This window comes from Solanum pennellii, chromosome 1, assembly GCF_001406875.1.
Source record: "Solanum pennellii chromosome 1, SPENNV200".
Lineage (NCBI taxonomy): Eukaryota > Viridiplantae > Streptophyta > Magnoliopsida > Solanales > Solanaceae > Solanum > Solanum pennellii.
This window is the reverse complement of record NC_028637.1, coordinates 90,526,243-90,539,001: the sequence shown is the minus strand read 5'-3', so window position 1 is coordinate 90,539,001 and position 12,759 is coordinate 90,526,243. Positions and strand designations below refer to the sequence as shown.

Below are 12,759 nucleotides of genomic sequence, written 5' to 3'. Positions count from 1 at the left end.
AATAAAGAAGACGTTTCTAATAATTTCATTCTGATTTTACGACCAAATAAAAAAAAAAAATTAGTATGTATACTTACTATTGCATGATCCAAGTTGGGAGTCACAAGAAAAGTGTGATCGACCTTTCAGCATATATTATAGTCAATGATTGAGCATCTACAGCTAACAACATTACTAGAAACACTTTATTTTTGGCTGTTCCCTATTGTGAAGCTATTCTTGTTACAATATGGGTAACAAATTCAAATACTCATCAATTATCTTGTAGCTTATTAATAAAAATATATACTATATTTCTAATTTATATTGATTTTGTAATTTGAATTTACGTCAAAAAATCTTATTTCCAATCTTTTCAATATGATGTTTAGCAGTTAAAAGCTGAATGGAAATTAGGTGTCCATAACTAATACGCCCTCCGTCCGGTATTATTTGTAATGATTTCTATTTTTAGAGTCAAACTATAAAAACTTCGACTGATATTTTAAGATGTATTTTTTCATCATATTAATATGCAAAAAATTACAATTTATTGTAGTTTTCATATAGTTTTAGAATATCTAATTTTTTTTTGTTTAAAATATCGAATTAATATGATCTAATTTAACTTTAAAAATAAATCAAATTGACTTTCGAAAAATACAACATGACAAATAATTCTGAACAGAGAGAATATTATTATAAAGCAGGTAAGCGGTTTTTATAGTCGAGACGGTCCGTTATGTCAAAGAAAAAAATTGGCAACGGTTCAAATTTTAATTTATATAAGCCTAAATACTTTTTACATCAACTTTCTATGATTTCACATTAAACGGCGATAAACACTGGTGATGTTAGAAACATTTTTATATTTTTGAAGCCAAATATAATCATAAATTCACAGTATTATGAAAATAAACAACTAAACTTAGAATTCAAAGTGCATTGATAAACATGATCGGTTAGAATGACAAACGAGTGGATCGAGTTATATATAAACGGATTAAAAATAAATTAGGTGAAAATATAAGTGATCGATTTCATATTTGATATAAATAATAATGCTAATAAGAAAAGTTAACTAAGGGGTTATATATTATCCATTACTTTCTTAAATAAGATATGAACTTTTTTTCTTCAACAAAAAAAAGATATTTTATAAGATGTCAGTATTTTCCTTATTTCATTTTATTTAATCTTTAATTATATCAAAAATAGATATTTTAATTAGATTGTTTGTTCATTTTAACGAATTAAGAGAATATTTTTCTTATACTATTCTTAGTGTTAAATAACTAAATAAAATGTCGATAATCAAATTTAGCTTGTTAAAATGTTACTAATAAAGTTAGTTTAGTAAAAATACACTTCTAAATGATCAACTCAAATCAAATAATATAAAACGGAAGAAATACTTCTTTTAATTAAATTTGACTAATAAAATGGAATAAATAAATTTATTCTCAATATAAAAGATGTAGCTAATTAACTAAATCCGATTAGAACTGATCGTTACTTGATAATTATAAATTTTATTAAATTTGTTTTTGAAAACACGGAATATATAAATTTTATTAAATTTGTTTTTGAAAACATAGAATATATTAATACTTCCTAGTAGTACTTTCTGCTAGGAAGTATGACATTGACTATTGTCGTTGTCATGTACCTTGTGCATTACACTACACTCTCCGTCAATTTTTAATTGTCATATTATACTTTTTAAAAATTAATTTGGTTAATTTAAATTAAATTATATTAATTTGATAATTTAAATTAAAAATTTTAATATTCAAAAAATACTATAAATTACAATTCTTTTTCATATCAATATTATTTAAAAATACATCATAAAATATTGTCAAAATTCTTATCGCTTGACTCTAAAAAAAGAAACTACGACAATTTAAAATGGACGAAGGTACGTTATTATCAGGTAGTAATAATTGAGTAGTTTAATTTTTTCGACATGAAAATTTCGAACTAGTATTCTATATAGTTCAACTTCTTTTTGTTTGTAAACTAAAAAAAGGTCGCAGTCGCTATATTTTAGGTGAGCATCATAAGTTAATTCATTCTTATTCAATTTGCTAAGATGAACTTGATCTAAGAAGACGTTGGCAGGGGAAATCAATCCCTAACCAACTCAGTTTTTTCTCTGTGGCTTCCTTTTTGATTAATTATTTTGCTTTCAAATAGAAACATCTGATAATATAAACGGAGAAGAGTAAAAAATATTCTTAAATTATGTAAATTAAACAATAAAAAAGATCCTTTGTTTATAGTCTGGCTCAATAATGCCTTGTCATTAATATATTGAGTCAAAAATGTATTTGTTGTTGATAGTTTGGTTCAGAAATGCCTTATTGGTTACTGAACATGTCAAAATATTAACGTATAGATATTGACCTATTAAGTAACAATAAGGATATTTCTAAATTAAAATATTGATAATAGAATACTTTTAGACCAAATCACAACTAAGGATATTTTTATTTATTTCATATAATGTAAAGATATTTTTAACCCTTTTTTGGTGAATAAATTACTGTTTTATCAAACTTTGATTTCAAAATGCACAAGGGATATAAATTGAAATGAAAATGTTAGGAAATGCATATATATATTCATGCAAATGGTGATATTTGTGGAGATATTGTTAGTTGAGAGTAACAATTTGTTTATCATTCTAATGACATGTGGTAAAGGGACCCACTCTTCAGTAATTTCCTCCATGCAAACTGCCCACTCCAACTAATTTAAACAGTCATATTTATGCCTCTCTCTGTATAATGATGTTGTTTGTTCAAATAATTTTTTAAAATTATTTAATAAATTATCATTTTACTCTTATAAGAGTTAAAATATTATTTGACTGGCATGGATAAAAATAATGCAACAAGTATACTATAAAAAGATTATAAGTGGTTTACGGAGAAAAAAGAGATTTTAAATTCAGATTTTGACTATTTTGGATGGAGAGTGTATTGTCTTTGGTGTGAGTTTTTCGTAGTCTTAACATAAATTTCATTGAGGTGAATATCAAACATTATGGGTGGACATGATATGATATAAAAAAAGTCTGTTCGACAATTTGGTTTTGAATAAGGTCTATATTATCAAACCAAACTAATTAGGTATAATTTGTTCTGTACGATAAATTGATTATCATTATTTTTTGACATTAACTTTCATATACTTATATAATAATAGAGAATTATGACTTCAAATTATCAATTAACATCTTAATTATGCCATACTTACATCTTTTGCATGTAAAAATAATCAAAAGAAAAATACAATTAATGCCCTTCGTTAATCAATACACGAAAAAGATATTTTATCCAAGATTGAATAGTCAAAGTTTCGATATCTAAAATCTATTAGTTCTGTACTAATGCTATTTTTTATATATATTAGAATTATAATAATGTATATGAGTGGTATACATTAACATATTTTTCTTACGAATATAGAGTATTGTTATGGATGACAATGGGGCGTGACAAGTTAAGCTTTAACCCCTAAAAATTTTATCCAGCCCTGCATTCCACCCTTTCGGTACAACCTTAATCCGCACCGCTCCGCATAGCTTTAAACTTCCCCGCATCCGCTTCTTCGCATTGTCATCCCTAAATACTGTACCAAAATACCAAAAAAATTCCATTGCATATCAAATATCATAATATTGAAACCGCGATATCAAAACTTTCAATGTCGATATGAAATTCGAAGTCTATCATATTATACGCAGTCCTATCAAACACCGAATAGAAAATAAAAACTAAATGGTACAAGTTACAACTTTATATATATATATATATATATATATATATATATATTTAGTTTTCAGTCTCCTAAACCAAAACCAACCAACCAACCTTTATTTGCCAATCCCACAACAGCATCTCTCATTCTCTCTACTATACTTTTTCTCAAAATTCTTCCTTTTTTGTTTTCTGTTTCATCTTTTCTTCTTCAGAACTGTTCAACAGCTTCCCTTGTTTTGTTCATCTGCTACTTTCTTGATTGCAAACTTTTTATTAGTACCATAAGTTTAGGTAAAGTTATTACTTTTTTTTTATTATTTTTGCCAGAGCAGTGATGTTTAATTTCTTGAAAATGGTATCTTTATGTCCTTTGTTCTGTTTCACAGGTCTGCAGAAGTAGAACAGAAAAAAAGAAAATGTATGTTGAAGAAAGTGTTTGTTATGATCCTGCTACTCATCATGTGCAGCATGAAGGACTAACAGAAGATGTTTTTGTCATACAAGAGCATACATATCATAACAACAATGATTCCTCCCAACAAGATGTAGCTGCTGCAGCTGCAGCGGCCGCGTTGGAGATGGAATTTCAACATCAATTGAATCATGAAATGGAACAATGTTATAATAATAATAATACTCATAACAACAACAATAATATTGTTAATGAAGGGTTATCTTGTGATCAATCGAATTGGGGAGAAATGAATTTTCCTCCATACCAAAATCAACAACACAATGATAATGGTAACAGCAACAACAACTTTCATCAACAAGATTTCTCGAATCCGATATCTGAACCTCCATATTTGACAACCCCTGATCTTCTCAACATGTTTCCACTACCAAGATGCACACAATCATCTTTGCTTCCTCAAAAATCCCCAAATTTGTTAACTTCATTAGGCCTTATTGGTGACATTGATGGCGGCGGTGCGTCAACTTCAAGAGCAATATATGATCCTTCTTCTTTAGTACTCCCATTGAATCTACCCCCACAACCCCCTTTACTAAGAGAATTGTTCCACTCTTTTCCACATGGCTATGGTTTGAGAAACTTGAGAAGCAACAACAATACCTCTTTCTTTAATGGATTGGAGGAAACAGATCAAGGTTTATACCAAGAAAATGGAGAAACAAGGCCTTTTGACAATGGGATTTTTGAGTTTTCTGGTGGTATGAATGATATAGCCAAAAATAGAGAGGGTATAAAAGAGACTAAACATTTTGCTACTGAGAGGCAGAGGAGGGTGCATTTAAATGACAAGTATAAAGCTTTGAGGAGTATGGTTCCAAATCCAAGCAAGGTATTTCAACTCTTAATTTGTTTTTCTTTAATATATGATGGACTACTTATCGATTCGATACTTTTGTTTTTTTTTGGTGTTGATAGAATGATAGAGCATCAATAGTGAAGGATGCAATTGATTACATCAATGAGTTGAAAAGGGGAGTGAATGAGTTAAAACTTATGGTTGAGAAGAAGAGATGCAATAAAGATAGGATTAAGAGGCAAAAGACAGGAGGTGGTAGTATTTCCATGGATGGTAGTGATGCAAAGCAAATAATGGATGAAGTGGAACAATCATACAATGGGAATTCATTAAGGAGTTCATGGCTTCAGAGGAGGTCTAAGAATACTGAAGTTGATGTTCGGATTGTTGACGATGAAGTTACTGTCAAACTTGTTCAGCAAAAGAGGATTAATTGTCTTTTCTTTGCATCTAAAGTTCTTGATGACCTTCAATTGGATCTTCACCATGTTGCTGGTGGACTTATTGGTGATTACTATAGCTTCTTGTTTAACTCAAAGGTTGGTTTCATTTGATTCGGTTCGATTTTATTTTATTTGATTTGAATTTTTTTTCATCTACTCCTCAAATTTATTTATATATATGCAGATTTCTGAAGGATCAACTGTTTATGCAAGTGCAATAGCCAAGAAGCTTATTGAGGTTGTGGACATACAGTACGCAGCTATTGCACCAACTAACAGCTATTAACTAAGTTTTCAGCTCTTTCATTTATGGTAATCTTTCTTCAATCCTATTATCGTATTATTTGTTAGTGCTACTTTTGTATTCTATTTTCCTTCTTGTTTTGCTGTGTTTTATTTGAGCTGAGAGTCTATCGGAAACAACTTCTCTACCCTCATAAGGTAAGAGCGAAGTTGCGTACACACCACCCTCCCAAGACCCTATTTCTAATATTTTACGGGGTATGTTGTTAGTTGTTGTTTATGTTAGGGAGAAAAACAAAATACAATGAACATAAGGGGATTAGACCACCAAATAACTCTTGGCATACTTATATTTTGTGTTTTGGATCTCTCATGCAAGATGAACGTTTATTGAAAATAATATTTTTATTTTTACTAGGAATAAAATTGTTTACATATTACACTGTTCGAATTTGATTTATGAAATTACACTGAATATTTGTTTGTGATAGGACTCCTATCTAACACATCATTGGAATCATCTTCATATGAGAAAGACTTGACAAAACTATCCTAACTCTCGTTTCTTCACCATATTTCATAAATATAAAGTTGCAATTATTACATGGTTATAGATGAAATATATTATTTGAGCATCATTAAAAGAGAAATTATGGATGTTTCATTTTCTTTTTTCAGTTTCAAGAGTTTACAGTAGTGGGGGCCATGTAATAATGAAGAATATGTAGAAAGGATTAAAAAGAAAAAAGAGTCAAATAAAAATTTTATGAGCTTTCAGTTTCTAAATTTGGGCATGTTTTCTGAAGTACACCCAGACAAGCAGTTAGAAGTATATGCATTTTGATTATTTTTGTTTTTAAATATGAATTTGGTTAGCATTTAAAAAGTGTAAGAAGGCTTCTTTTGTCCACTTTTTTTTTTTAAAAAAAAAGATTTTAATCTTTTTTCTCTCAATTGCTGGACCACTTGTTGTACAAAATAAATGGTATACCTTGGTTTATCTTTTTCGAAATTCGAACAATATCACAAATAAAAAAATATTTATAATTTAATTATTCAAAATTTCTTGTTTGTTTCACGCTGTATATATCTTTATTTTGTGTAAGTGACCTCATATTTCTTTGGTATGTCTATTGCAGATTAATTTCTAGAAGGTTTAAGCAGCCAGAGTGGATGATAATGATTAATTTAGTAATTTAGGAGTAATAACTTTGTTAAAATCCATGGAATTGAACACAGGATTGGCTAATTTACGCAAGTTTATTTAATTTGACATCTTTAATTTCTAATAAGGAATATATATGCTTCAGAATATATATGCAACATAGTATTAATTAATCTATATAGTTAGTGTAAACAGAAAAATAGACTTCAACACTTTCAATATCATATCGTGAATGAAATTATCGTATAATTTTTTTTATTTTCTATTTGGCGTTTAAAATTTACACAGAGACTCGAATTCAAGCCACGCAAAGAAAGATAACGCTCTCAAATTAAGAATGAAACAATATCACCATTGCATCACAACTTATATCGATTATTTTAATATATCATAACTTAACATTTTAGAGGTGAAAGACAATTATGTAATTAATAACATGTAATAATCTGAAACTATAAAAATTCTTTTGGTAAAGTTAACAACAACGATATGTTTATCATACTGATAATGGAAGATGTGGTTGATAAAATAAAAAGGCTTAATATATGAATAGCCTCTAAAATTCTGAGTAATTTAATTTGAATATCTAAAATATATGATAAAAAATTATTAGATATTTTCGGTTTAAAATTTTAATATATGTTTTTGCGTGAGTTCTTCAATATACTCATTACGTAGATAAGTTAACTAATTAAAATATGTGATTGCCTATAATTATGCAAATTGGTCTCAATAAGTTGTACAAGTATGAAAATGTTTCAATTGAGGATAATGCTGATAATTGAAGGAGGTAACATATTTCAGTTAAATGATTAACTATGATTATACAAGATCAAACATAAAAGTTTATTCAAAATTTAAACTGTTTAATAAGAACATTTTATTATGTATTCAGGTGATCAACTAGTTTCGATTGTCTAAATATAATTTGTTTACAAATTTAAGAGGTTATCGATGTTATTAAGCAAAAAAAAACAAAAATAGTGAGTCAAAATGTTTGATGAAGACCATTGCCAATTTGAGATGAACAAGGGTACAAATAAGAGATGCTTGTAGGGTGCAGCTTCCCAATAAAAATTGTGCTGCAGAAGATCTGTGTCTATCTATATAATATTATGCAGTTACACTGTTTTGGAAAAACACAAATGTGCACCTTCCTATTTAGTGGGCCTTGTCTACATGTTAGTTTCTTGCTAGTTTACAAATGTTTTTTTTTTGTTTTTTTCAGTGTTCGAAGTTTATGTTGGAGTCCGACCAAATTTGAATAGGGTGATAAAGAGATTTTTTTATATATATAGGGTTCGAACCCAAGATATCTGGTTAAAGGTGAAACAATCTCATCACTGTACCATAACCCACCATGTTAGTTAGTCTACAATTGTTATCATTATGGTTTTTCTATTTGGCATTACAATTCAAGGCTTCAACCATGTTTGAATTGGTCCAAGATCAATTATGTTAAAAAGAATAGGATAGAAACAATATACGGTTCCAAACATCACGAAATTATTAATAAAGAAAAAAAAGAACATTTTTATTTCAAAAATACTTTTCCATTCAATTTATTTATCTTACTTTCTTTTTCAGTTTATTTAATAAAGCACATTTCTTTAGTTTTTTTAAAACTCTTTAATTTTTTAATTTTTTATATAATAGATTCAATATCACATAATTTAAAAGAAATTTTGTTACATACTACATATTTTTAATTTAATATAAAAAAATTTCCTTATTTATTTAATATCGTATTAAATAAAAAATCAAACAAAAAAATTAATACGAAGCGACTACATATTTGGCATTACCTGTAAGTTGTGGTGGTTATAGACAACCCCCACTTCTCTGAAGATACAAAAACAAAGGACTTCATATTATAACCTAGCTATTCAAGCAAAAGTTTTTGGTTGTGGTGTTCGGAATTTACATTGAAGCTTTGATTTAATTTGAATTGCGCACTGCAGGACTCATTCGAAAGTGATGTTGCCAATAAGATTTTCTTCATACTTGAAAACTCAAACTGAGACATCTCATTAAGTGTGAGATAATCTCTCTACTACACCACGACCACGTTAATTAACAGCAAAGCTTTATTAGTGCAACAATGTACAATGTCATAATGTACATAACTACATACTATAACCCCTTTTTACAATTATTAGAATCAGAACGAATAAAAAAAAAAGACTTGATAATTTTAGATGTAATTATCAATGTTGCCAGGACCAACTATACATACATAGCAAAAGATCAAAGCAATATGTACTGAACTGTAACTGGACACAGAAAACGATGGTGATCTCTAGTTTTTCCTTTACAATTTTCACAGCAAATAAATCAATATCTCAACCTCTTTCGAGATAATAATAATAAAATTTGTGTATATTTTATCTTTTTAAACTCCGCTTTTGAGACTATACCGGGCTATTGTTGTCGTTGTTGTTGTAGTACTGACTGCAAATCAAGTTGCAGAAACAGAAACTACTGGAGTACGGAGATGATCAGAGACCCCACTCTAATATTTGGAATCTCAGTAACAAACTTTGTCCCAAGCACAAGAAAAGCCATTACTGTCCTTTTTCCCTTTCTTTTACCTTATAAAGGCTATACCTCTCACTACTTTACTCATTTCTTCTTTTTTTGAACTTTTCTTCTCCAATACAACTGCTCCATTCTTCATTTTTTTCCTGCTTCAAACTTGAGTTTTCTGCTATTTTTCAGTTTTTTTCAACAACCAGAAATACTATTACTATTGGTGTAGTGAACAACAGTATTTCAGCAGAATGTATGCATCACAAAGCTTGTCTTTTCATCCAACTTCTGTTCAGCAAGATGAAAAAAGTTTTGTTCAAAATCATATTGCAGCATCTGGATTAGTGGAGCTGCAGCAGCAGCAGCAACAGTTTCATTCTAGTGAAAACAACTTGAATATGCAATTAGAATTTGGGCATGACTCCAACAACACAAGGTTTCATCCAAATTGGGAAGAAATTAGTTTTAATCCTTACAACAATCAACAACTTAGTTACCCCATTTCTAATCCATCATTAGGCCTTTTGGGGGGTTTTCATCAAAGAACAGAATTAGCTTCAACTTCAACTAATCTTTTTTATGAACCCCCACAATTGAATATGCCTCTAAATCTTTGTACCCCACAATCTAGTTTATTCAAAGAGTTGTTTCATCTTTCTCCACATGGGTCCTCCTATGGGTTAGGAAGCTCCGGGACGGGTTCTTTGTTTAGCCATGGTCATGATCAGGAAGAGGTAACAGGTAATTTGTACCATGATGGGAGTTTTCATGAGTTAACTGGAGATATGATGATTAATTCTGCAGCTATTAAGAAGAGGGAATTAGGTAAAGATATCAAACATCATGCTTCTGAGAAACAAAGGAGAGTTCATTTTAGTGACAAGTTTCAAGCATTGAGGACTTTAATCCCAAATCCCTCAAAGGTATGTAAGTTTTTAATAGTCCTTAAATGTTTCATGTTTAGTTTTGTTGAAAACATGTCCCTAAGTAAATATAACAACTACTTGTACCAATGAGAGCTGAGTGTCTGCCGAAAACAGAAGTCTGCATATACCATGCCCTCCCCAGACCCCACTTTGTGGGATTTCACTATTTCACTGTGTTTGTTGTTGTTGTTGTAGTACCAATGAGCCTTTTAGCACCAAATCCTTCGTTTGGTAAATTTCATTTTTTTGTGAATTTTGTATGCTTATATATTGTAGAATCAAAAGAAAATGAGCTTGTTTGATTAGGGAATATATGATCTTTCAGTTTTGCTATGCAATGAATCTACATGATTTTGGAAGTTCAAGAATGAAGGAGCATCAATTGTTGTTCTAACAAAATTTTGGACTTAAAAAAAGGGTTAACTTGTGTAGGGATTAAAACAACATACTCAATATAGTTCCAAAACGCGCTGGGGTCTAGGGAGGTAGAGAAACTGTTTCCGGATAAGTATTAACATAATTTAATTTTGTGAATAGCAGAATGATAGAGCAACAATTATCGCGGATGCTATTGGCTACATCAATGAGCTTAAAATGAGAGTAAATGAGTTAAAAGTTCAAGTAGATATAAAGAAAGAGAGAATCAAAAGGCAAAGATCAATAGTAGAAGAATATGGTGCAGTGATCATGGAAGATAATCAGGATGATCAACAAGTGATGATGAACAAATCTACTAATTGGCATCATCAAATAAAATCTTCCAAGAATAGTAATACTGAAGTTGATGTGAGAATTATGGAAGATGAAGTGATTGTTAAATTTGTCCAACATAAGCAAATGCTCAAGGGAGTGAATTGCCTTCTAGTAGTATCAAAAGCACTTGATGAGCTTCAGTTGGATCTCCAACATGTTGCTGGTGGATTGATTGGAGATCACTATAGCTACCTCTTAAACTCCAAGGTGCTTTATTTTCCCCCTTTCTCCTTTCTGTTTCAGTTTGTTTGTCTCTGATATTGACCTGATACAGAGTTTAATCGAAAACTAAAAATATGTAGAATGCATCAAGAGTGATTTTAAATATGTCATGTGGGGGGACTAAAATATAGAGTTGTCAAACAGGGATATGGATCGGTACTTTTTGAAATGGATTAAAAAGAAAAGTACAATAGATTAACCAATTGAAAAGGAGGGAGTAATATATATTTTTCGCTTCATGATGTCAAATACTTCTGATTTTATCATATATATATGTGTAAATTAAATATTATTTGACAATTTTATGCAGATTTGTGAAGGTTGTACAGTGTATGCAAGTGTAGTAGCTAACAAGGTTATTGAGGTTTTGGACAAGGAACATGCAGACATTAATTAAGTTGGAGGTCTAGTTTGGTCTTGAAATATAGACTTTCTTTAATTTATATAATTTCTACTTTTGTATTACAATGATGAAAGGTATAACCGTATTTCTCTGATTTGTTGAAAACTAATTCGACTAAAACATGACGATTTTAATTTATTTTGTGATTACTTACACTCAAAAGATCTAGTGTTAATTACTGCATGGTTAATATTTATATCGTACTTGCACTCGAAAAGATATCTACTCATCCATATAGATTTTGATAGAATAGTTTGGTTGGGTTTTCACGTTCCAATTAATTATGAAAATAGAAAATTTTTTATTAAAAGTTTCATCCTTTCCGTCTTCAAGAAATAAGTAATACAATGTGCGATTCTAAATTTAGTCTACTCCGATGTGGATTACTCCCAGACTTTGTGGCATAACTAAAAATTCAATCAACAATCTTAAAGGGCATTGATAATTATTAGAGCAACTTTAATTTTAAGGTAGCTAGAGGTGTTAAATGAGAATAAATAGATTACAAAGGACTTAATAGGTTTTTAAAAAAATTGTCTCACCATTTGTGTATCCCAGAAGGGAAACCAATTCCAAAACATCAAATTTCCTAGTTTGACCTTTTCGAAAAACTAAATAAATCTGACTTCAGCAAAAAAACATTTTAGTGTGTTAAATATATATATATATATATATATATATATATATATAATAAAATAAACTTGTATACTCCTATATATTTTCCTCCTCTTTTCTTCATTTCTAATATGCCTTAATTATTTGGATCTTATGTGATCAAAACGAGCTCATTATGGTATAAGTTAAATATTACAAATTCCAATTACTATTAGTTTTCTTTCATAAACATAGCGTAACAATCAAATATTTTCAAATAAATAATGCACAAGTATCCCTCAACCTATGCCTGAAATCTCAGAGATACACTTATACAATACTAAGATCCTATTACTCCTGAACTTATTTTATTAATAATTTTTCACCCCTTTTCGACCTACGTGACACTATATTGTGGGCCCAACGCTGGTTGATTTTTTTTTCCAAACTAGTGCCATGTA

The 12,759-nt window shown here is 29.5% G+C and overlaps 2 protein-coding genes across 2 annotated transcripts; both read left to right on the top strand.

Annotated features, from left to right (window-relative positions):
- The first annotated feature begins 3,854 nt into the window (after positions 1-3,854).
- LOC107030755 (transcription factor bHLH91-like) lies at positions 3,855-7,018 on the top strand. Its single transcript, XM_027914072.1, has 5 exons — positions 3,855-4,040; positions 4,136-5,053; positions 5,140-5,559; positions 5,648-5,775; positions 6,846-7,018. Exons 2-4 carry the CDS (start codon positions 4,166-4,168, stop codon positions 5,747-5,749), a joined length of 1,410 nt encoding a protein of 469 aa, XP_027769873.1. The 5' UTR covers positions 3,855-4,040; positions 4,136-4,165; the 3' UTR covers positions 5,750-5,775; positions 6,846-7,018.
- A 2,487-nt stretch (positions 7,019-9,505) lies between these two features.
- Positions 9,506-11,821, top strand: LOC107030603 (transcription factor bHLH91-like). The gene is made up of 3 exons (XM_015231873.2): positions 9,506-10,323; positions 10,867-11,286; positions 11,612-11,821. Exons 1-3 carry the CDS (start codon positions 9,652-9,654, stop codon positions 11,696-11,698), a joined length of 1,179 nt encoding a protein of 392 aa, XP_015087359.1. The 5' UTR covers positions 9,506-9,651; the 3' UTR covers positions 11,699-11,821.
- The last annotated feature ends 938 nt before the right edge of the window (positions 11,822-12,759 follow it).

Coding starts and splice junctions, on each gene's coding strand:
- LOC107030755 (XM_027914072.1), top strand. CDS start 4,166: ATGTATGTTGAAGAAAGTGTTTGTTATGATCCTGCTACTCATCATGTG. Junction 5,054..5,139: donor TGGTTCCAAATCCAAGCAAG/GTATTTCAACTC, acceptor TGGTGTTGATAG/AATGATAGAGCATCAATAGT. Junction 5,560..5,647: donor GCTTCTTGTTTAACTCAAAG/GTTGGTTTCATT, acceptor ATATATATGCAG/ATTTCTGAAGGATCAACTGT.
- LOC107030603 (XM_015231873.2), top strand. CDS start 9,652: ATGTATGCATCACAAAGCTTGTCTTTTCATCCAACTTCTGTTCAGCAA. Junction 10,324..10,866: donor TAATCCCAAATCCCTCAAAG/GTATGTAAGTTT, acceptor TGTGAATAGCAG/AATGATAGAGCAACAATTAT. Junction 11,287..11,611: donor GCTACCTCTTAAACTCCAAG/GTGCTTTATTTT, acceptor AATTTTATGCAG/ATTTGTGAAGGTTGTACAGT.